Source organism: Micrasema longulum, unplaced genomic scaffold, assembly GCF_059751315.1.
Source record: "Micrasema longulum isolate JH-2025_06_02 unplaced genomic scaffold, ASM5975131v1 h1tg000471l, whole genome shotgun sequence".
Classification (NCBI taxonomy): domain Eukaryota; kingdom Metazoa; phylum Arthropoda; class Insecta; order Trichoptera; family Brachycentridae; genus Micrasema; species Micrasema longulum.
In genome coordinates, this window is record NW_028277669.1 from 19510 (window position 1) to 42566 (window position 23057).

A 23057-nucleotide genomic window follows, 5' to 3' on the forward strand; every position below is an offset into this window, starting at 1 on the left:
GCTAGTTATAGCGTTCATGCTTATCAAAATTTTAATAAAAGAAAAACATTTATACAATAATTATCACTTTACAATTTTTATTTAAAGGCTTTCGTAACATGGTCCTTAAAACAAACATTTAGAATGCGTAACATCATTTGATTTCCGATAAATCACAAAACTACGAACATTCGCACTACAGTCTTACGCACTGGAAGAGCACAAGCGCAGTTATTGTTCCGCTTCGTCTCCTGATACGTCGAGCTCCGTGAGCAGCGGGCTCCCGTCTGCTGCGTCTCCCTTACTGAGGCGAGAGCTTCGCCCCGAACCTGAGGCCCCGCTGCGCTGGCTAAATGTTAGTATATTTGGCACAAATCCACTGCCGCAAGGAGTCGTCGGAGCAGATCGCGAGAGCCAACTTTTCCTCGAGAACTGTCGCTTGAATCCTGAGTTCGAGCTTGGAGAAATTTTACCAGGGTGAAAGTTCTTAGGAGTTAAATTTAGCGGCATATACAAACTATTCTTACGACTTTTACTAAAGTAGCTTCTCATTTCCTTTACGTCATTGGCAAAATTGGCTTCTTCGTTAGTCTGGTCAGCGTGGAAAGATTCATCCTCATTATCGTTGGGTAATTGGTGAATCTTGTCCACTAGGTCCTTGAATTCCGAAGTAGGGCTCGTCGCTCTCGGAGGAGAGTCGGGAGTTCCGAGGTTCGCTAAACTGCTGATGTCAGAACCTGTCATGGAACCTCCTACGCTGTACATTCTGTTGATCTCATCTTTCGATACTGAACTGTTGAGGTTTTTGGCAAAATTACTATAATCACTTGAAATGTTTTCATTTGTGGCTCCTCCGACAATGGATTGAGAGAAAAATGAACAGAAATTGTTTTCTTCTAGACTGTGTAGATTAAAAGCGGATGCTTTATCACAGGAGCTCTCTCGAATGTTGTAATTATCTCCCTCATTATAAGCATGGTCTTGTGCGCACGACGTCTGGTAGTCTTCAGATGCGTCATTTCTGATCTTACCCTTTGTACCGTTGGGCTCCTGCCTCGCATCGTAAGCATAAATGGCTGCACTTAATTGTAAGTTTTCATCGTTCGATTCATTCGACCCTTCTGTATAGAATTTATTTATTTGCACCCGAGATGTTCTCGATTCAGGGTACATTTTGTAATTATTTCGCATATAATTTTCGTTGTCATTTGTTCGTACATGTGATGACTCTCCTCCTGATGGATTGACGCGGTCACAGTTTCCCTCATAAACATCTTCGTTCGATTCCACCGAATATCTTTTAGGAGTTTGACTATTAGTGGCATACAATCTATCATTGGGTACGGATATAGAATGAGCCAAGGGTGCTTTCGGCGTTGATTTACTATGAGAAGAATTATGCGCTGACGGAGAGCGGGCGCCACTAGGATAGTGTACGGAGTGAGGTTGCGAGCAAGTGCTGAGGTGGCTGGCAGTAGTTTGGGGGACCTGTTGGCAGCTCACTGAAGAAACTGATCGTAGGAGAGCTTGTCGCTGCGTCGGGGGCCAGTCCACGCTTCCTGCACACGAGTAGGGAGGTGGGATGATTGAATTTGCCTATAAGGAAATAAAAAAATATGTAGAAATAATTGTGTATCGGATCACTTAATTGTTTGTATTCTTTCGTTTATTGATGTGGTTTCAAAATCTGCATTTAAAAAAAATTCATTTCTTTAAGTATGTCTGATAATTTTTAGACATACCTACAAATTTCTCAAATAAATTTTTGTTTTAATTTGACTTGCCTCATTCGCTGTGTTGCATATGAAACTGGAGCTGAGAGAGTCGATAGTACTCGTCGCTGATAGAGAGCCTGAAATTACAAATATAATTCATTCTGATTTAACGAATATGATAGACATTGGATTATTACATAGCATTCGGAAATCTGTTGTATTTCTGTTCATTTTTCCCGTAACTAACTGGGAACCGAGTGTATTCATGATTTCAGTGTTTGAATAGTAGCAAAATAGTTATTGAAAAAAAAATTGGAATCGACCTGCTCACCTGAGTGATATTTAGTTTTATAAGCCGAACCACTCCACTGTGCTTTTTAATTTCGTTTTTCACCGGCTCCATTGTTAAAGAGATTTTACTAGATTGAAATATAAACTTTCGTACAAAAGATGTAATCACATCTGTCGCGCCCGATAAATGAACTGACATTGAGACACAATGTAGAAGGTGAAGTCTGCGGGAACTAATTGGCTTACAACTTATAATATATTGAAGCCGTAAAAGCACACTCGAAATAATGCTAATAAGCTGATAAGTGTTCATTTCAAATGCAATGCTTTCGTCATAGGCATAATTTATTTAAAAAAATATATTTTAAGATTTAAGGCTAAAGCTTTTTAAAACTTTTATTGATTCTGATACATTCATGAGGGAGTTTAAGGAAACTTATTATAAAGTTAAAAGTGAATCTTGTAGAAGAAAAAGCATTACATTCAGTTTTGTTTTTCAGATTTTTTAGAACTGAGATACTTCTAGAAATATCATGTTTTTTTAACCTATAATGTACAGTAAAAATCATTATTTAGTCATTGCTTAAATATTAGTTTGACAAACAAAACATATTGTCATAAAAGAGTAGAAATTGATTAAAAATATATTCCTATAGCTTTCATCTTATTGTCTATGAGAGTTTAATACCCCGAATTTGTCAAAATGTTCATGAAGGTCAAAAAACCTTGCGATTTCGTAAATTAAAAAAAAAATTAAATGCAGTTCATTTTATGTTGTTGGTTTACATTAAAAAATATTTTTTTACTATCGTGTATGTTTATGCAGTTAATTGTGGCAGTTACGTATGGCTTATTCGCTGTATTGCCTTCATACGAATCAAGTACGTCTCATCCGTTGTATGGGATTTAGGGATATACGCAGTATTGCCTTGCTTCTTTAGTAGGGAGGATTCATTCACGGTACTAAATTCAATCAAATGCAAGCAGTCTATTGGTCAATCCCGAAATACAAATATACCAATCACAATGCGACTTGCCTCATTAAATTGAAAATGCCAAAAAAACCTGTCTAATTTTTTTTGGCTCATATGCCCTATTGAACTTACACAGGCGTTATGGTAACAACAATATTTTTAATTTGTCCAAAGTTTTGTAGACAAGGACTCGATTCAACTCCCTGGGGAGCTGTTTTTATTAACATTTTACAACAGAGATGAAGAATATTTAAGAGAAGGTAATATAGAAGTCTAGGCATCTACAGGGCTTATGACCAGTCAATGGCTGGTTTAAGTGGCCACTTTACACACTGTGTAACATTCATCATTCTGCCCATATTTGAACATCTATATTCCTTCAATTCTTTCAACTGTTGATGTTTGTGAAGTTAAAGAGCTGAAACCTTTATTTATGCGGGTGAGATTCATCTAATTGAATTATTTCACCTACATACTAGGCAAAGCCTGAAAATGTTATTTTTTCAATTTCTATACTTCTTCATGGACCAGGTGGATTTATCAACATTATTATGGTAACATTTTACATACTGCAGTATTGAAATAGAATTTCGTCATAACCAATCACAACACGAGGCATTTATATGGTGTTTCCAGCAAACAGTTTTCTACTATTTATTGACAGATTCTAAATATTAAAAAGTACCCAAATTTCGCTGCTCGATTCATACAATTTCCTTTAAATTATACTCTCAAATTTTTAACTGGGATTACATACCGGTTGGTCTGACTATGTAGTTCTTGAAGTATTGTACCATCAGATCTCCGTCTCCTTTATCAGGCCCAAGATATATCACCATCGGATACAAGTCAGGTTTCGATGTAACCTAAAATGATGAGTGACAACACTTTATTTTTCAATGACAGTACATTATATTACATTTAAGAGTTTTTGTCACGCAGACAAAAATTGACAAAAAGGATGATAAACAATGTTTTTAATTCAAATATAAACCCTTTTGTTATTAACCACTTTTATTACTGACCAGTTTCTAATTTTTATTTTGAATTTTAGTAATATTATTCATCCTAATGGGCAGCTCGACTCTAAAATCTAAAATGACTAAAGTCGCCATCATCATCTGCACCATGTGGTGCATAGGGCACTGCATTGGTACACTAAATGCGGCGTATGAGTTAGAGATGTCTTTTCTTTATTTACATTTAAAATTTTTCCTTTCTGCCTCTTTCCTTCCCATTTCCCCTCCTCTCTTCATAGTATAGCTTAGATTTGTAGTCAATTTTAGTTTCTATAAAAAAAAAATGTATATATATATTAATATACTTGGAATATGTCCATGTCTCAAACTGAACAGTTTGGACAGGTAGGAAGAAATTGCCTTAAGGCAATATGCCCGCCCTTATATGTATTTAATAATAATAAATATATTGATCACCTGTTACATGAGTCCAGGAACCTTTAAATACAGCAGTGTTAAACCACCTTTTAAATCAATTTTACATGTCCACCTTCCCAGGAATTGAACCTGGGAGGTCAAGTATGGATGGCGAAAGCCAACCACTACACTATGTTGCCATCGAGTTAAAAATTATTAAACATTAAAAACGCTCGTCCAGGGTTCTATTTCACACAGAATTTATGACGTTAGTGGATGTAGGCGTTTTGTACTTTTTTTACATAGATTTTACGTATTCCATTAAATACATACATTGCAGCCCTTTCGCATAAAGCCAACTACACCATAAAAAAGTAGCAAAAGATTGATTTTGACAGTGAATGATGGTGTTACATTATCAATAATTATACTGGTGATCAAAACATCAACCCCAGATATATCTGCAATTTATTTATTTGGTCTTAAAATAGTACAAACATTATAATATGGGATTGTCCTAACATTAATTTAAATCTAATTATAATTAAACTATATTTAAATCATCAACATTTATAAACTATATATAATAGGTAAATATCACATAGTAAGAATATCGATAAAAACATGTAAAATGGATTCATAAAAATTAGTCGTATTTTCAAAATCAATATGGATTTTGTGGATGAATGTTTTCATACATGATTTTTAAAATAAAATTGTTAAAAATATGTCCTTAAAAAAATGCGACATGTCTGGCCTTTACAATTGTGGCATCAAGATTTGTGATGATGTTCTATTAAAATTGATTTATTATTATTATTCCCTTTCCGCACCTAATGGTGCATAGGGCACGGCATTGGTACATATATCTTAGCACATCTTGATCATTTTTGTTACATAAAGGTAAGATGATCAGTCTTACATTTCAGGTACCAGTCCAGGGACTATAATGAAATATTTTAGTGTGGAAACACCCTTTTTAATAAATATTTCATATAAAATGTCCGGAATTGAACCCGAGACCTCTTGAATGGTAGGCAAAAGTGCTGACTATCACACCACGAGGTTGACAAATTAAAATTTAAACGGTCATAGACAAAGTAAAAAATTTAACCAAATCGTGACGTATTAGGGGCGTGGCTTGCAATGAACAGTTTTTTCGAGAATTCAAAATTATAAATTTAAAAGTATTTTCTTTTCTACAATATTTCATGGCAGTTTTTCATAGACCCTTGATGTTATTTCTAAAAAATTTAAAAAATATATTATTTCCATAGGGAAACTTTCATTTCATCAAAACAAGATGGTAATGACGATTACAAAAAAAAACAACTTATTTGGGAAGAAACACAAGCAGATTTGTTGATCGGAATTCACGCAAAATCCCTTACAACACAATCGCTGAACCACACACCAACCACTAAAGCAGCACATTATCTTATAAAAACAAACTAACCATATTACGAACTGAGGTTATAAGAATAATCATGAAAAAAAAAAAACAAATACACAGGGACAAAGTCGATGTTAAAAGAATCTAAAATTACATTACATTTTACATTTTTTTGCACCACAACAGGCCAGGAGGCCTAATTACAGTGGTGAATTACATCACAGAGCACCCAGGCTTGAGAAAAATAACATTTAATTATTTTTTTTTGTGTTCTCCCCGGGAATCGAACCCGGAACCTTCCATGCGTGAGTCAAGCATCTTGACCACTACACCACGGAGGCTGCCAAACTCAAATGTAAACAAATAATATTTTACAATACAATGATATTTGTTCACAAAATCATTAATTCTAATAAAAACACAAAATTTTGTTTTTTTTCTTATCAAACCCAAACACAATCACAATATTGAAAAAAGGTCAAAATCAGACTACCACTTATAAAAAAGCGAATTGTCACATAACACATTTAACCGGTTGGTTTTCTCCACTGACCAAGACACGCAGTAAAGTCAACAGGCATCTATTTGTTTACCTCGTTGTACGGGGGCGGAGCGGGCTGGACCGCAGCCCTGCAGAGCGAGCCGCAGCGGCTGTACTGGGGGGGGTAGTAACATGAGCCCGCACTGTCGGAGTCGGCCGAGTGCTGCTGGCGCCTGCGGAACCAGCCCCAGTGGGCCAGCTGCTGGCGCAGGCGGCAGCACCACGCCAATGTCAGCACCAACACTGCTAGAGACATCAGCATCCTGGATAGAAGGGGGATGATTTATTACACTTTTATTAGTGGAAAAATTTAAGTTTTATTGTGCATTGTATTTATCTATATTCAGGATACAGTCAGGACAAGAATATAGTTCTGTGTGTGAATCCTGGACGAGTGTTTTAAGATTCAATGGCTGCTCTCAGGTTTGAATTTTGAATAAGGAAATCGGGTGGAGATAGGTCCGCCTCGTTGTTAGTGTTTGCCTACCATTCTTGAAGACTGGGCCGATTTCTGGCAGGATGGACGTGAAAAAATTCTTTTTAATGGTTGTTTAAACTGCAATATCCATCTCCTCCCAAAAACTCTGCGATCTTGAGTATGCCGATGATGCAGTTATGATTGACAATTCAGTCGGGGGCTTCAGGTCACTGTAGATAAGCTAAATTTGTACTCCACACGCATGGGTTATACAAGTATATGTTACAGAAAATGGCAGCTATAAAAAAAGATATGGGAGTGCGGCTAGGAGTAGCAGATGCCACATTCAACAGTATGTAAATGATCTTTTATACACAGTACTATATTCTTCATCCGCTGAACACAGACAAATAGTAAATAAATATCTCAATTTATTGCAACAGAGAGGGAAAAGATTTTTGAGAATGGAACATGGAAGTCTAAGCATTTACAGGGCTTATGACCTGTCATTGGCAGGTTTAAGTGGTCGCTTTACATATTGTGTAACATTCACCATTCTACCTATGTGTTAACATCCACATTTTATCAACTCTATTATCTGTTGACTTTTGTGAAGTAACGCAGTTAGCACATAGTGCAGTAACAAATACTTCACAAAATTCAGATGAAAGAGTTGAGGAAATGTGGATGCTTAAACATGGCAGATTGGTAAATGTTACATAGTGTGTAAAGCATAATTCTTTTTCCCTATCTGTTGCAATAAGTTTAGATCTTTATAACTCCCTAGGGAGTGAAATCCAGCATGTCTACAAACATTTGAACATACTCGAAACATTGTCGAATAAATAAATAACTCACCCCAAATAATACTTCATGGGGGTGCTGAAGTTGAAGTAGTGGATATGGTGGGGCGGAGGGGGGACGACGGGCGGCAGGCAGCAGCCTGCCGGACAGCACTCGTACGGAGTCCCACAGCGCTTCCCTTCGGGGCACTCGCTGCCCCACACCTGCCCACCAAACATACTACATTCTAACTAGTACATCCGCCCTGTATTCTGAAACTTCGCCCGCTCTCTTCCTAGACCAAGAATGACATTGTTCGATGAAGTAATCAGGCCGCCAGCGCAGAAGTGATGCAACCCGCAAACTAGTGGAACTGAGGTAATTACATTCAAAGTTCTGTACCTTAAAGCTGAAAGGCTGCAAGTCATATTTTTTGCAAAATTGAGTTATGAATGTCATTTTGTTCATATATTCAGATTCTATTAATGCTAAAAACATTGGAATCCTCCGGTATACCACTATTGAAATAGCTTGTTCTAAAACACCAGTAGCGCAGTAATAATACTCATTCTTTTAACAAAATTCAACGGTTTGCTGGTACTAAAGCAGTGGATACCGAATAAATTCCACAATTTTTATAACAAACTACCTCTGACGCAGCGAGGGATTTGGCACAAGATTAAGTCTTATTGTCATAATCAACCATACTTAACCATTATGTCATTTCTTTTGCTGTTAATTTCATTATTCGGCGGCCTCCGCGGTGTAGTGGTCAAGACGCTTGACTCACGCACGGAAGGTTCCGGGTTCGATTCCCGGTGAGAACACAAAAATTAAAATGTGATTTTTCTTAAGCCTGGTTGTTCTGTAAAGTCATTCACCACTGTAATTGGGCCTCCTGGCCTGTGTGGTGCAAAAAAAAAGAAAAATAATTTTTCTTTGCTTTTTTCACGTACTGTTTACTTTCAATTACTGTTTTATAGCTATTAAATTATGTCGTTAAATTTGTATTTACCTCTTATTTTCATAAATAATTAATGGCACGTAATTTAATGTTTTTGCTTAGGCAAGAAAGAAAGTTTTGTTAATACATTTTTTTTCATTCAATATTTTACTGACTTTTTATATAAAGTCCGAGGAGGAGTTAGGGCGCGGGCCGGGTGGTCTGAACAAAAAACATTGACGTCCTATAGTTATTTGATAGTCCATATTTTAAATGTTTTTTATTAAATATTCTTATCAAAAGCATATAAATCCAAAAAAACGGCAATAAATTGTGTTTTTACTACGAGAGATATATTTGAAACAGTTTCACAACTTCAAACTGCTCCTCTGAACAATTTACCAAAGGTGACTTCCAGCATTTCAGCTTTAAGGTAGAGAGTTTAGCCATGCGCATAATCCTGTGTACAGACTGGTTATGATTGTTTATGATGTGAGAAGTGCCATTTATTAATGGATGGGAAAAGGTAGGTCCAATCACTTCTTGTTTATGAAACCCACCCTTTCCATCTATTTGTGGGTTGCATCACTTCTGCGCTGGCCACTTTAAATGTAAGCGAAATCTGAGCACCTGATAGCTATGTGTTCTAGCAAATTCATACATTTGAGTTTGGCTCTTATTTCTTATAGATATATATCGCTCCTTAAATTCAAAAGGGCCACAAATCGAAAACCCCGAAATTTCATTTCATTGCAAAAATGAAATTGAAATCAGTCGTATTTTTCTATAAGAAAAAGACTTATAATAAACTTAAATTACCCAAATCCCACACATATAAAAAGAAATAAATAAAATAAATTTCTGTAATTATTTTTTAACTTTTATTAATAAAATCATCCCTTCTTTTTACTGTCCCATAGTGCATTAGGCCCAGTACAGTGGGACAAAAAGAAGGTTTTTTATAAAATCGAAAAAAAGTTACATAAATAGAATTCTGCATCGTAGCAATATTAATGGATTACATATTGCTACTAATGCTTATTATTTAATAATGCTTATTATTAAATTGTATATATTTTATGTATCCTTTTTGAACTTCCAAATAAAATAAAAATAATAAAATATATCATTCCATGTCCGCTCCCTAGTTGGAGCATATGGTGTCCGCAAAAAGCCTCCATATGCATTTCTATCGGCTGCCAGCTCGTGCGCTTCCTCCTTAGTCAGGTTCGCGTCCCGTGGCTCTGACACGAACTGCCGATGAACAGTCAGCAGTAGACGTCCAGGCCGTCGAGAACCATCAGCCTTGTAAAGTAGGCAAGCGTGGTTGAGGCTCTCAGGAGGTATCTGCAGCACATGGCCAAGCCAACCGTATCGCCTCCACTTGATGACAGTTTTCGCTGGAGTTTGTTGCGTCCGTTCTCTTATTACTTCATTCCTTACAAAGTCAAACCAATTATATATCATTCCAAGTCTTCTCCATAACATAAAACTAGTCTGATTTATTTTTTGTTTAAACTTTCCTCTATGCTTAAAAATGTTTTTCTTTTTTGCTTTTTCATATTTGTGTTTTCACATTTCGTTAATATAATTGGTTACTTATGTGTATTTACTTACTTGTTACTATTGTTGTAGTTATCCGCTTTTATCGTTTTTATCCTGTATTTATATATGTATAAATACGTACAAATGTTTTTTTTTTCTTCATATTTATGTTCAATGTATATGTTAAAGGCAATTTATGCCGTTTATGTAAAAATAAATAAATAACATATATTTTTTTAACCGAAAAAAACCCATGCAATAAAGGGTTAAATGCATTCCCTATACCACCTATTGCAAGAATATTCGTAGTACGTAGTAGAAAAAAAAAATGTCGTACCTACCTAGGTACCCAATTAGTTTAATCTTCATGTTTCTAAACACCGATTTTTTAATTTACCGTCAAACATGACAATTTCGCCCAAGCAAGATAATTTTGCCCACTGCCTAAATCCTTAACAAAATCATGTATTAAAGTAAGAAAAATTACATTTGGTAAGTACCTACATTTTGATAGTTCCATGGCAAAACTAAATATTCAATTTACCGCCAGTTTCAGTTGATCACTTGAAATTTGAAGTTAAACTTAAAGGTCTGTTTGTGTAAAGGTAGGTATGCATAAATAGTGTCAAAACTTTCGTTGGTGCGGAGTTTGTGTTGAAACGAAGGCAAGTAAGTTTTATGTATTTCATTGCATAAATAATAACAAAGCCATAGAAAGTATTTCCGTATAGGTACCTATTTTAACAAACACGATAGGTAGATATTTAAATGGGCAAAACTCCCTTTGATTTCTTAGCTGGTGATTTGTCAATTTTGCCCGTGTCTAGGTTTGTCGCTACATACTACTTTGAAAAAACATTATCCGAGACAAAAACCAGATTACAGAAAAATAATACATCAGCCGACCCGAAGAAAATGCAAGTACCTACTGCCTAAACAAAGTAAAAATTATAAAAAACAATGAAGTAAGCGACAAAAACACGATTAAACAAGGTAACCGGATGTTTCGTCCAGAAATCAAACTTTTTGCCTAAGATTTCACAAATAAGATTTTATCTGACAAAATCTGATGGGGGGTTTCAATTCAAATACACGCTGAAAATGACAAGCCAGTTATTCTGTTTATCAAAACTTTTTATATTGGATACCTAACAATCCATCCGATTTTTCTCTGCCATTAGGATCAAAAGATACATTCACCTTACAAAGGATAACATTGAAAAATGTGTCATAGCGACACGGACACAACATACTCTGATGCCTACTCAGTTGATGAATCAACAGATTTCGAGACATTCATCATAAGTCGTCACGACGAATATGAAGACGAAGAAACAGTGTCTGATCCACTAGAAATTAATAACGGTAAAGAGTGCGCTTTCGTTTTAGTAAAGTTTAACGCTGTTGATATGCAAAATGACAAATAATATGTCGGTTAAGTTATCACCGCTTTAACAACGACATTTTTAATATTGTTATGTTATTTATAAGACGCAAACGTAATGATACTTTTGTGTGGCCTCAGTTGGGAATATTGCTGATGTATTTAATTGAAACATAGTGAAATCTTTGCCTGAACCTGTCATCTTGCGTCAAGGTTTTAATAAATTCAATGTTAACCTTAAAAAAGTGCAAGATTTATACCCGTATGCAGAGACAAAACTTAAGGTGAGGAAAGTACATTCTAATTTCAAATGCAGAGAATAACCCGAAGGTGAAGACAATAGAATGTACTTTCATCACCTTAAGGTTTGTCTCTGCATACGGGTATTAGTCATTTTCTGTGAGTAAATTGAAAATGGTTTTACTTAAACCAATTTTTATTTTACCATTTAAAAACAATTTAAACAATTTTTTTAAATGTAAGAAATATCCGACCACATTTAAGAAAGCTTTGATAAATAAAATTGCCAGCTTTTTTGTGAAGAACACTTTTTTGAATTTTAAACGATTTTTTGAGTAAATACTTTTAACAGTCCAAAGAAGAGAATAAAATATAGAAAATATTATGAATTTTGTACATTAAATACAATTTCAAAAGATAGGTAATCTAGCAAATAATTGCACTGCTGTATCAAATTGAAAATAAAGAATTGTTTTTTGTTTTCTACATACACATTTAAAGAAAAATCTTTTTGAAAACTTGCCGTCTTAATTAGGAAAATCGCATCAGAACTTAAATGGTTTGTAAAAAAAATTGCAAACGTGATTTATAATTTATTGGCTTATGCATAGTTAAACATGAACAAACTAAAAGGATTAGAGATTAACTCCTTTGGTTTTGTTTAAAAATCAATTATGTGCCATACACACTAATCCGAACTGTATAGAAAAATTGAGGAAATAGTTGACAATGTTGCCCACCCGTTTTTTGCATTGATTTTATAATGGTGATGCCTCAATGATGCTATTTTTCGAACAGAAACAGCATCTTTCGCTCAGAAAGTAATAATAAACCGTATGATAAGGATGATAAAACCTAAAATAACAGTTAATGACCAAGTGGGCAAAATTGACAACAAGTGTAGATAATTTTGCCCAGTATATTTTGTCTTCGAAAATTGCATAAATAGAAGAAAAGCAAACGTCGTGTACTTGTAAAAATGCTCAAAATAATAAGTATCACTATTCAACAAAATGGATAAGAGTAGTCCAATACAAAAATTCTAAGATAGTTTGGTAAAACTTGGCAAAATTGTCACGTTTGACGGTACTCATTTTATCGACAGTGCTATTTAAGATAAATTTAACTTGATATTGTTGTACTTTATAAACTTTTTATTTACCCATAAACATAACACGAACGATGTAGTCCTAAACCAAAATCGAAATTGGACTAAATATGATATTTTTAAAAAAATGTATTGAATAAAGGGTTGGTCCAATATTGGACCCGGATGCCAATACCGTTAGTTTTTCCAAATACAAATTAATATCCGATCCACGTGGTGCGCACGTGACACACACGTGACAGTTTATTGGTATCATGCGCTTTAAATTAGTAAAAAAAGGTTGTAGAAATCTATATTGTTTAGAGATAATAAATACTTAGGTACACTCTGCCATTTTTTGCATGTTTTTAAATGCAACTTTTTTTTTGTTGAAAACACGCGCTACGAGACGGCCTACATTTTTTTTCCCAATCATACTACAAAATAGTGTTACACTTAGGTATGGCAACTTTATTGCTTTTACTACGTACTATCTGCAATAATTTTAATGTTTTAGGTAAAAGGTACATATTGTACGTATATCTTTCAAACATTATTTATGTTAACTTGAATGTAAATTACTCTAAGGATATAACTAATGCTTCCGTATTATGTATAACTACTTATATTTGTGCTTCATAGGTACATAGAATTGAAAATAACGTTATTTTTCATTAAATAAGTAAGCAATTAAAAAGTATTACGAAATGGAAAAAAATATTTATGAAGAAAAAAACATATCAAAATTTAAAATAATGGTCAAGACATATGTGATAAACAATTTATAAATTAAATATATTTGCAATGTTATTATTGGAACACACATAACAATATGTATGATATGTGTGCCCTACTTTAAGATTTAAATAAAAAAAATAAAAAAATAATAAAAAAAATAGAAAAAAAGAAATTGAATATGATCAAATTGTATGAAATATAGATACGATAAACTCCCCATATTTATATTTAAAAAATAATAACGTGCATAAGAAGATGTATGAATGTAGATGAAGCGAGATCTGTATGCAAAGATAGAGTGATGTGGCGTTCTATCATCTCTGCCTATCCTTACAGGGAAACGACGTGATGACTTGTTGTTGTTTTTGTGTTTTAAATATTTTATATTATCACTTCAAAATCTGCATCCTACCTATAACGTCTAACTCGAAATGTATTATTTATTTATTTACGGACGTACTAAGTCCCTTTAACAATAGAAATTACATTTCTTCAAAATACGAGGTATAAAAAGGTATAAAGGTACAATTAAATATTAATACAACTAAAGAAAATTAAAGCCAGGACAATTTTTTTTTTAAATACTACCTCAAGACAAGATCTGGTCTATCTTAGTTCTTTCTTTTCTTTTTGTTCCGAATTAAATGTCAAGGTCACGTCAAAACCCGGTGGCTAACTAAATTCGCGTTGAGTATGAGTTGAGTGTCATAATTTTAAAAAGCTCATGTCAAAACACGGCTGGCGATCAAAGAATGACTAAATTCGCGTTGGGCATGGGTTGATTGTCTTAATTTTAGAGGGTTTAGGGTAAATGGCGCTCTGAATTTTCTTCAGTAACACGTATTCTCATATTTTCTCCCTGAATTGTGGCACTAGAGTACTGATTTTTTGCATTTTTTTTTTATTTGAGCACGACGAGGACTTTTAGCCAATCACATGAGAAAATAAATAGCTCAAAAAAGTCCTAAATAAATAACGTATGTCCTTATTGACGAAAAAACGTTTGTTCAACCAGCTAATAGCAGGCAAGCTAACGTTCCAGCAGGACAACGTCTGTCGGGTCCACCAGTTTGTTATAAAAGATTAGGTTCTGTATGTTTCAGGCCGCAAATCTCGGAAAGTAATTAATGGATTGACTCGATTTTTTTTACAGAACATTACATTTTATTTGGAAGTTTCAACGCAAACGGAACATTCTATGTGTATTAAATTAACTCATAATTTGTCAAACTGAATGACAACTCTATACCGTGTTTCCATTCTATAAATTTTAGCCAAAGTTACAATTTTCTTTCCTCATATTTTACAGCATAGGCACAATAGCGCAAATAAAGATATTCAATTAAGCAATGTGTTTTCTCACGTGGTAGAGCGGGATTTGAACCTCGAACCTTTGATCCTTGAGTCCATGACATTAGCCACGGGACCACAGTCCGGTTACCATGTCTTATTTGGTTTGTAATTCAATTTCTACTTAATTACAGAAGAAGAAGAAATAACAACTAACTTATTCTACGGACGGTGAATGAATACACAGCATTAATAGATAGAGATAAATGTTTTTATTTTATTAAAGCCATTAAATTAAATCAAATGTTCCGCGCTGATAATGTTCTTTCATGTATTATAATATGATGGTTTTAACAACTATTAAATAAAAAAATAATAGAAATATAGATGTACAAGCATGAACAATGCAACAGCGAATATTGTGTAAAATAATCAGTTAAACCAGCTAATGATAAGTCACAAGCCCTGTCAATGTCAGAACTTCAACATTCTCTTTTCAAAGAGGTTCACTTTTGAAATATCTGTCAAAAATGTATTAGATTTTACCAATTAAGTTTTTTCTTTTAAAACTTGTTTTGCAAATAATAGTGTTCATTTTTTTAAAAATGCGAACGCTGGATACATTTATTCGAGTTTGGGTGTCTCTGACACGTAGGAGTGGGTGGTAGTCTATGGGTGGTGTGAGTTCTGGTAGAGGAGCCTCCCCTCCACCCTACACACACCAACACCCTCGACGATCGATAATCCCTGGCCCGACTGGTGGCTTATTTTTAGAAAAGTAAACATTATAACCGTTTTAAAAACGAATTAACAAATGGACCGATCACAAGATAGCTAAAAATGACGCCTTTCTCATCAAACATAAAAAAGGCCAACTGTTTGTTAAAATTTTCAATTTAAAAATCATTGATAAAACATCACAATGAAATAATGTGACGTTTATTAGATATGATGAATAAATCGTATATTGTTTGCAAAACTAAAGCAAAATATTTATTTCATGCATTGAATACGGGATTTGACAAAGAAATACAAGCATTATTTAATGTCTTACTTGTGTACATTCATTTTCAAATCTATTAAATAAAATATGTAAATTCTTCCGAAAAAATTAAAATTGTAAAATATAAAAGCTAGATTCTAAATTAAGGCAATCTAAATGACATTTCTCACAAAAAATTCGACAGCTCACAGAGAAAATAAAAAATAACTGATATCGTTTTAACAACACGATTTTATTATTCGTAATAATTGACAAATACTCACCTCAATAGGAAATATAGCGTGTATTCCAAACATACAAACTATTGAAAATATTTTCTTCATATTTAACTACAACTAAATAAGAATTATACAACTTTAACATTGTTTCTATTTCTACTGTACAGCGAACGCAGTGTCGTTAGCGCATGCGCGCCACTGTGCGACGCCATTACATTGCATACCCTACGTCCCTACCCATATATTCGAAATATATCGCTGCCTTAAAAAGTAGGCAGGCAGCCAGGCAGGTACTCAAACTTCAATATTTAAAGAGGTAATTAATGAAACTCTAGAAAACCTGCTGTGTCCTTTCTAAGGACTCCAATATAATTTTTAGATAAAATGCATAGTTATTAGAGTAAAGTGACCAAATATGTAATAGAATCCCTAAATGATGCAATTCAAGACCATAATATTTAATCTCATTCACTAACTTAAGTAACGCATTCATATTATTTTGTCATTCCGGCGAACGCTGTTGGAGTGACGAATGATTTTTGTTTTGACAAAGATATTTTTTTTAAGGTGTGCAAAAACTAGATATTTGTCGTTAATTTGCTGTGCCATCATTGATAAATGATTATATATTCAGCAAGCTGTATTTTTGTTTGTCTTTATACTTTCAACACGTGTTTTTGTGCGTTGTTATCTTTTAAATAAGTATATTTTCAGTAAATAACTTTGAACTTATCTGTAATTCCGAATATAGACAGTCACTGGAGGTCTAATTATGTCATATTCCATATTTAGGTTCTAATACTTAGGGATGGAATATTTCTTACTTACGGTCATTTATGTTTTTATACAAAGTAATTATAGTTTATTATATTTTATTTGTAACATAAAAAAAACCGAAAAGATTCAGTGCTAAATAAAGAGAAGAATGTTTAACGGGGGCAGAAAAGCTTATGTATGTGACCCAAACAAACAAACCATTACGCCATTTCTGTAGGGGTAGGCAGAGAGGATAGAACGCCATATCACTCTTTCTTTGCATATATACCTCGCTTCCTCTACATTCATACATCTTCTCATGCACGCACGTCGATTATTCCTACTCATGACATGTCCATCTTCAAGCATTTGATGGACTTGATCGTGCTATGTCTTTCTCGGTCTTCCTCATTTTCTGCATCCATCAACATTCGCATCGTAGATCCTTTTAGCCGTTCTTTCGCTGTCCATTCGCTCTGCATGTTCAAACCAATGCCACACCCCTTTCTTGACCCTGTCTATAATGCATGTTTCAGCCTTACACAGTTGACAGATCTTTTACACATAGTTCACTTTCAATTTATCAACATTCACAAGAAAATCGCCTTTCTAGTATACCTACATCGTAGACTTTTCTTATCAAGAATTGCAGGTCTTCTTTGCTGATATTAATAAGCACAGCATCATCAGCATACAGAAGACAGTTAACAGTTATACCACTAATTTTTCTTCCCATTCTAAATCTTTCAGTTCTTTCATACAGTTATCGATTTTTATGTTGAACAACCATGGTGACATTACACATCCCTGTTTGACTCATTTACGAATGTTAAACCATGATATGAATGATTCATTCACCTTCACACGTGCTGTGCTGTCCTTGTACAGTGATGCGATAGCCCTTGTCACCTGACCTTACCATTCACTCCATACTCCGGTAAAACCTTCTCCAATATCTCTCTGTCAACCCTATCAAATGCCTTTTGCAGATCGAAAAATGCGCAGAAAAGTTTCCGGTGTTTAGCCACATCCTCTTCCATTCATAAATCCACTTTGGATATCCAACACTCTATCTTTAGTCACTTTTCTTACTCTCTCAATCAGTATTCTGCCATATATCTTTCCAACAGCGCTCAAAAGGCTGATAGCTCTATAGTTTCCGCAATCCACCTTAGAGCCTTTTCCCTTGTATAGAGGCATAACAACAGCTCTCCTCCAATCGGTGGGAGTGTATTCCTCCTCCAAACATAGATTAAAAAGCTTATTTGGCCATTCAATAATTATTTCTCCACCCGCCTTTATAAACTCTGTGGCAATGTTATCATATCCATGCAACTTCCCATTCTCCATATACTTAGCAGCATTTTAAATTTCTTCCATGCTTATCTCTTTCGCATAGTAATCTGCATTTATGTTTACTGCCTGTATTTCCTGTGTGCCTTTCGTACACCTCCTTAAAATATTCATTCCATCTCGTTTTAATTCCACTACCATTCGTCACAATTTTCCTTCGTTTCCTATTACTGCTGTCATACATCCGCTATCCTTACTTTTTTGGGAATTTTTAACCGCTTTCCAGAATATTTGGCTAGTGCTTTTGGATTATTATGTAATAAAAATGTTACAAATAACAGTACCTAAACGTACAGTATTATAAAACTAAATTTGTTCAAAATTGGAATATTGGAACAAAACTGCTAAAAAATCGTTATTTTATTGACAGTTATTTTCAAAGTTCGATAATTATTTGTTACAGTTATTCAATTGTAAGAGAGTTTCATAGTTTGGTTTTGTTGCCTGAAATGGCAGCAAGATTATTGGAAATCTGTTTACTTTTATTCCGACGACTTTCAATTACTCATACTAATACAGAAAGTGGACCATCAAATCGTCATCCTTGCTTTACAAATACTCTGGCACCAGCTTCTGCAAAAAAAAAACAAAAAACACCGGTTCGAGCTCCTGCAACTGCACCTACAACGTCTCCTCAGCCTCTAACAATGCGGAAAATTCCTTCGGCCACCTCGAAATCGAGTCCGTCACCTATCCCATTACCAGAACCAATTATAAGAAACCCTACACCTATTCCTACACCGATACAAATACCTTCTCCTATTCCGACCCCGATTCCAACACCTGCTCCTTTACCAGCACCAATTGTAAAGCCCCTTACACCTTTACCATCATTGATAAAAACTCCTTCACCTATTCCTACACCGACAAAATCTTTCACACCTATCCCTACTCCGATAAAATCTCCCACACCTATTCCTACACCCATAAAATCTCCCACTCCTATTCCTACGCCGATAAAATCTCCCACACCTATTCCTACACCCGTAAAATCTCCCACTCCTATTCCTACACCCATAAAATATCCCACTCCTATTCCTACACCGATAAAATCTCCCACACCTATTCCTACACCCGTAAAATCTCCCACTCCTATTCCTACACCGATAAAATCTCCCACACCTATTCCTACACCCATAAAATCTCCCACTCCTATTCCCACGCCGATAAAATCTCCCACACCTGTCCCTACACCGAAAAAATCTCCTACACCTATCCCTTCACCAATTCGAATTCCTTCGATTGTAATTGCTTCACCGGTTGGCTCTCGCCCTCCTGAACCAAAACCAATTAAAAGTCCTCCGTTTCCACCCAACGCGGATGCTATAGTTATTGAGCCACCAGTAACTGTAAAAAGAGTGGAACCGAAGAATAGGGTTGGATGCAGCAAAGTAGCTGATCGCGGTCTTGATAGATGGAAGGAATCTTTTTTTTCTTATAAGATTGGAGAAGATGGTAGGAAGCAGCGTGTAATCAAATTGTTCCACAAATCGGTTAAACCACAAAAGAAGATAAAAATCTCTCAAATAAAGAACCTGAAGAGAAGTTGGAATAGGTAATTTTTAACTGATTATTTCGTCAACTGCATACGTTAATCTTTGTTTTGGAATACATTTTATTATTTTACCTCCTACGAACAGGCGGGTGAAGAATAAGTACAGTTATATGTGTGAAATAAAACTTTCTCTCGGGTAAAAATCTTACATTTAAAAAAAAAAATGTTTATTTAAATAGTATAATTATACATTTTTACAATTTAAAAAAAAAAATCACATGTTTTATTTTTACTAAAACTAAAATCCCACCAAGCCACTTTCTGTAGCTTGTTGATGTAGTTGGTGTGCTTAAAAATGAAACTGGAGTAGAGAAAAGTCCACCTGGTTGAGTAAGTAGGGGCGTATTCTCTAACCATTCTTGAGGTCTCGGGTTCGATTCCTGGTAAGGTCGACATGAAATATCCGTTTGAAAGATGGTTTTGCACTGCAACATTTCATTCTTCGCCTTGCCATGAAACAAAGATGATCTCTTTATGCTGTAATTGGAGTTCCGATGCAGTGCCCAATTCATCAGTGGGTGCAAATAGGGAAGTGAAAAGTAATAATGATTTTATTTATAAATTATTTTGAACCGGGTGTAATTAGTTATTTTAAATTATTATTTGTATCGATTTTCTATTTTCTATTATATATTTTACTGTGTAAACAAAATAGACAACATTTGGCCGACTAGATTACTCCGCATTTTCTCTCATATTAAAGGGTAGTGACATTGAAAAAAGTTTAAGTACCTTAGCAGCATTTTAACAAAGACCCTAGACCCAGATATAAAAATTAAATGCAGAATTGAGGCAGCAAGAGCTGCTTTTAACAAAATGAAATCCCTCTTCTGCGATGATAATCTAAACCTGAATATTATGCAAAGATTGGTAAAGTGTTATGTGTGGTCTATACTGTTGTATGGCTTTGAGACTTGGATTCTGAAGGTGAAAACTATGATCAAGCTGAAGGCTTTTTAAATGTGGTTGCATCGCAGAATGCTTAAGATATCCTGGACAGACCTGATAACGAACTCAAAAGTCTTAAGTCGAAAACCATTCTATGACCATTAGGTATTAAGTTAGCTACAGTTCGCAGTAAAACAATGGGCCGTACTCGGGTCGAGAATCGCCAAATGGATATTAGTTTGCATTGTAATTACTTTTAAATATGTACCTGTGTATTTATCATTGCAGGGTTATTCCAATTTATTTTTCTATAATTCGCCTATATTTATTTTAGAAAACTGAAAATACATATTTGTGTTTATTTTTTTATTTATTTATTCATTTTATTCACAATATACTTATGTTATATTTATTGAGACATAAATCCCAACTCCATTTAACCAAAGTCATGTATTGAGTTTGTTTGTTTGTCCGTCACATCTCCGAAATGATGAGTCGTAGCTGCCTGAAATTTGGACAAGTTATTTTAGATGCAATTTCAAGGTTAACGTTGCTATTTTCGAGTAAAATTTTAATCGACCTCTACTCGATAAAAACTCAAACTTTATATGGATGCCTAGTGCGGCCCTGATATATTGCCCACAATCAACTGTTATTATCAACAGTAAACATACTTCAATTCACAAATTTATCCTCTAAATTGAGAAAAAATAGTATCTGAAGTAAATATGTTGATATAGGGAAAGTTTTTAAGCAATATAATACACGTGTCGGGACAATAAATGCCAAAAATCAATGAAAATCATGGGAAAATATTCGGAATCAATTACCTGTGAAAACTGACTCCTTTAACACCTTTGACGCTCCTACTGCTGCAACCAAACTTACTGTAATTAACCATGGTCGATTTTTATTTATTATAACCTAAATATCCAAGTTATCTCCAAAAAAGTCAAGCATAGCGGCAAAAGCATCCGATAGAACCGTTATGTTTATGTTGTCAAATAAAACAAAATGGCCACCAATTGGTTGCCAACCAACAATCCAACATCGCTTGCGTTATATGAAACATAGTGATAGGGCTTCTCTCTAGGTTACGCATTATTACTCGAAGTTAAAAAAACAGTTTTTTTTTGTGGTGAAGTTTCTAAGAATTTTCCTCGCAATCTTATGTTGCTGAATTTCCGTTATGCTATTAACTAAACTATGTTTTTATTTTATTTTTGTCGACCAGTTAGTAAAAAATCCACGATTCCGTCGCAGTACCGACATTTATTCAGCTAAGTTAATGAAACCCTTATAAATATAGCTATTTTAACTTGGGTATTTTAACTGTCAAGACGATATTATAGACGAGGATATTTCGTAGCTCACGCCATGGCAACTGCGAGAAAATACCGTGGAGCTGTTTGATCTGGACGGAATACACGTTGGTGATAGCGTTGGCTCTCGTGATGATGGCTGCGTCCTTTCTGGTCTGCTTGTTCTGGATTTACTACTTCCGAGGAGGCATCGCTACAAAGGATACTAACGACAAACTGTTTAACATTCATCCTATTGCAATGCTCGGCGGATTTGTGTGTATTGGAGGCATTGGTGAGTTCGTACTCCACTATTTGTATCTGTGTAATGTGGTTATTTGGTTTGCAATTTTTTTACGAAGTAACATTTTTTGGTGCATATAGGTATTTTGCTGCTTGCGTCTTGGTAAATTTATTGCAAATACAGTAGAACTTTGTTTATCCGAACTCCAGTCATCCGAATTGCCAAATACCATGATAGGTATCAGGAATTAAAAAATAAATGAGGTGTTATAATACCAAATAAAAAAGGGTGCTGTTGACCAGCGCGTTTCTTCGTCAAGCATTTAACTTTGCTGGCATATGGCAATATTTTAAATTTTTCTAAAAAAATAATCTCGGACTATTGAGGGTAAAAAATGGAAAACCAGGTGGTATAAATTTGACTACCACCATGCCGGTAAGTGGTAAACAACTCTTTAAATCTGTCAGAGACTAGTGACTTATGATAGCGAAAATGTAATTATATTGTCAATGTGGTAATTAATATATGTATTTATATATATATAAATATAAATATATATATATATATATATATATATATAAATATATAAATATATATATATATAAATATATATATATATATCACGGCTCTAGTATAAAAAAATAGCATAAATATGTGGTACGTCTTTTATGCCACCGTGCTTCAAAGAGTTGAGTGAGTTTTTGGGTGATAACGTCTGGCACTCATTAGTCCGGATAGTTGGAGTTTTACTGTATGTGAATACATCAGTAGTATTGTTGGTTTGACTGATAATATGAATTCTGCATTCCTTGTAAGATGACCCACGTCCATCATTTTATGTCTTTTTTTTAATGCGTCAAAGAACACCCACCAAATTTGGTTAAAAAACGTGTAATTTTATGACTAGGTATGATATTTATTCATCTTCGTATACTGTAAGAGCCAACACTTTGTGCAAACCCAATTGTGTTATTTATAGTAGTATATTATTGTACTATTTTATTTTATAACTAGGTAAGCGCTCGTTCTCGCTCGATTTCAC

At 34.5% G+C, this 23057-nt stretch overlaps 2 protein-coding genes across 4 annotated transcripts in view; one reads left to right on the plus strand and one right to left on the minus strand.

Moving 5' to 3' along the window:
* Positions 1–16136, minus strand: LOC148281303 (uncharacterized). 2 transcript variants are annotated; one of them, XM_088226903.1, is made up of 6 exons: positions 15964–16136; positions 7546–7694; positions 6322–6532; positions 3717–3825; positions 1764–1831; positions 1–1575 (listed from the first exon to the last, which is right to left on the minus strand). In XM_088226903.1, exons 1-6 carry the CDS (start codon positions 16021–16023, stop codon positions 211–213), a joined length of 1962 nt encoding a protein of 653 aa, XP_088083029.1. In that variant the 5' UTR covers positions 16024–16136; the 3' UTR covers positions 1–210. The 2 variants fall into 2 exon arrangements, with proteins under 2 accessions (XP_088083029.1, XP_088083030.1); XM_088226904.1 differs by having other exon boundaries at positions 7546–7710.
* Positions 10556–23057, plus strand: part of LOC148281304 (transmembrane ascorbate-dependent reductase CYB561-like) — a 21677-nt gene continuing 9175 nt past the window's right edge. The window contains exons 1-2 of one of the 2 annotated variants that reach the window (XM_088226906.1): positions 10556–10627; positions 21840–22066. In XM_088226906.1, the coding sequence (XP_088083032.1) occupies positions 21925–22066 (142 nt within the window). In that variant the 5' untranslated portion in view covers positions 10556–10627; positions 21840–21924. Of the gene's footprint in view, positions 10628–18402; positions 19583–21839; positions 22067–23057 lie in introns of those variants that run through there. The other variant, XM_088226905.1, reaches the window with a different exon arrangement.

What these genes read in the sequence shown, in the direction of transcription:
- LOC148281303 (XM_088226903.1), bottom strand. Translation starts at nt 16,023, where the DNA reads ATGAAGAAAATATTTTCAATAGTTTGTATGTTTGGAATACACGCTATA. An exon ending in ACGCTATATTTCCTATTGAG is followed by an intron (nt 7,695 to 15,963) that starts GTGAGTATTTGT and finishes TTTGGTGGGCAG; the next exon opens with GTGTGGGGCAGCGAGTGCCC. An exon ending in TATGCAACACAGCGAATGAG is followed by an intron (nt 1,576 to 1,763) that starts GCAAGTCAAATT and finishes ATTTCCTTATAG; the next exon opens with GCAAATTCAATCATCCCACC.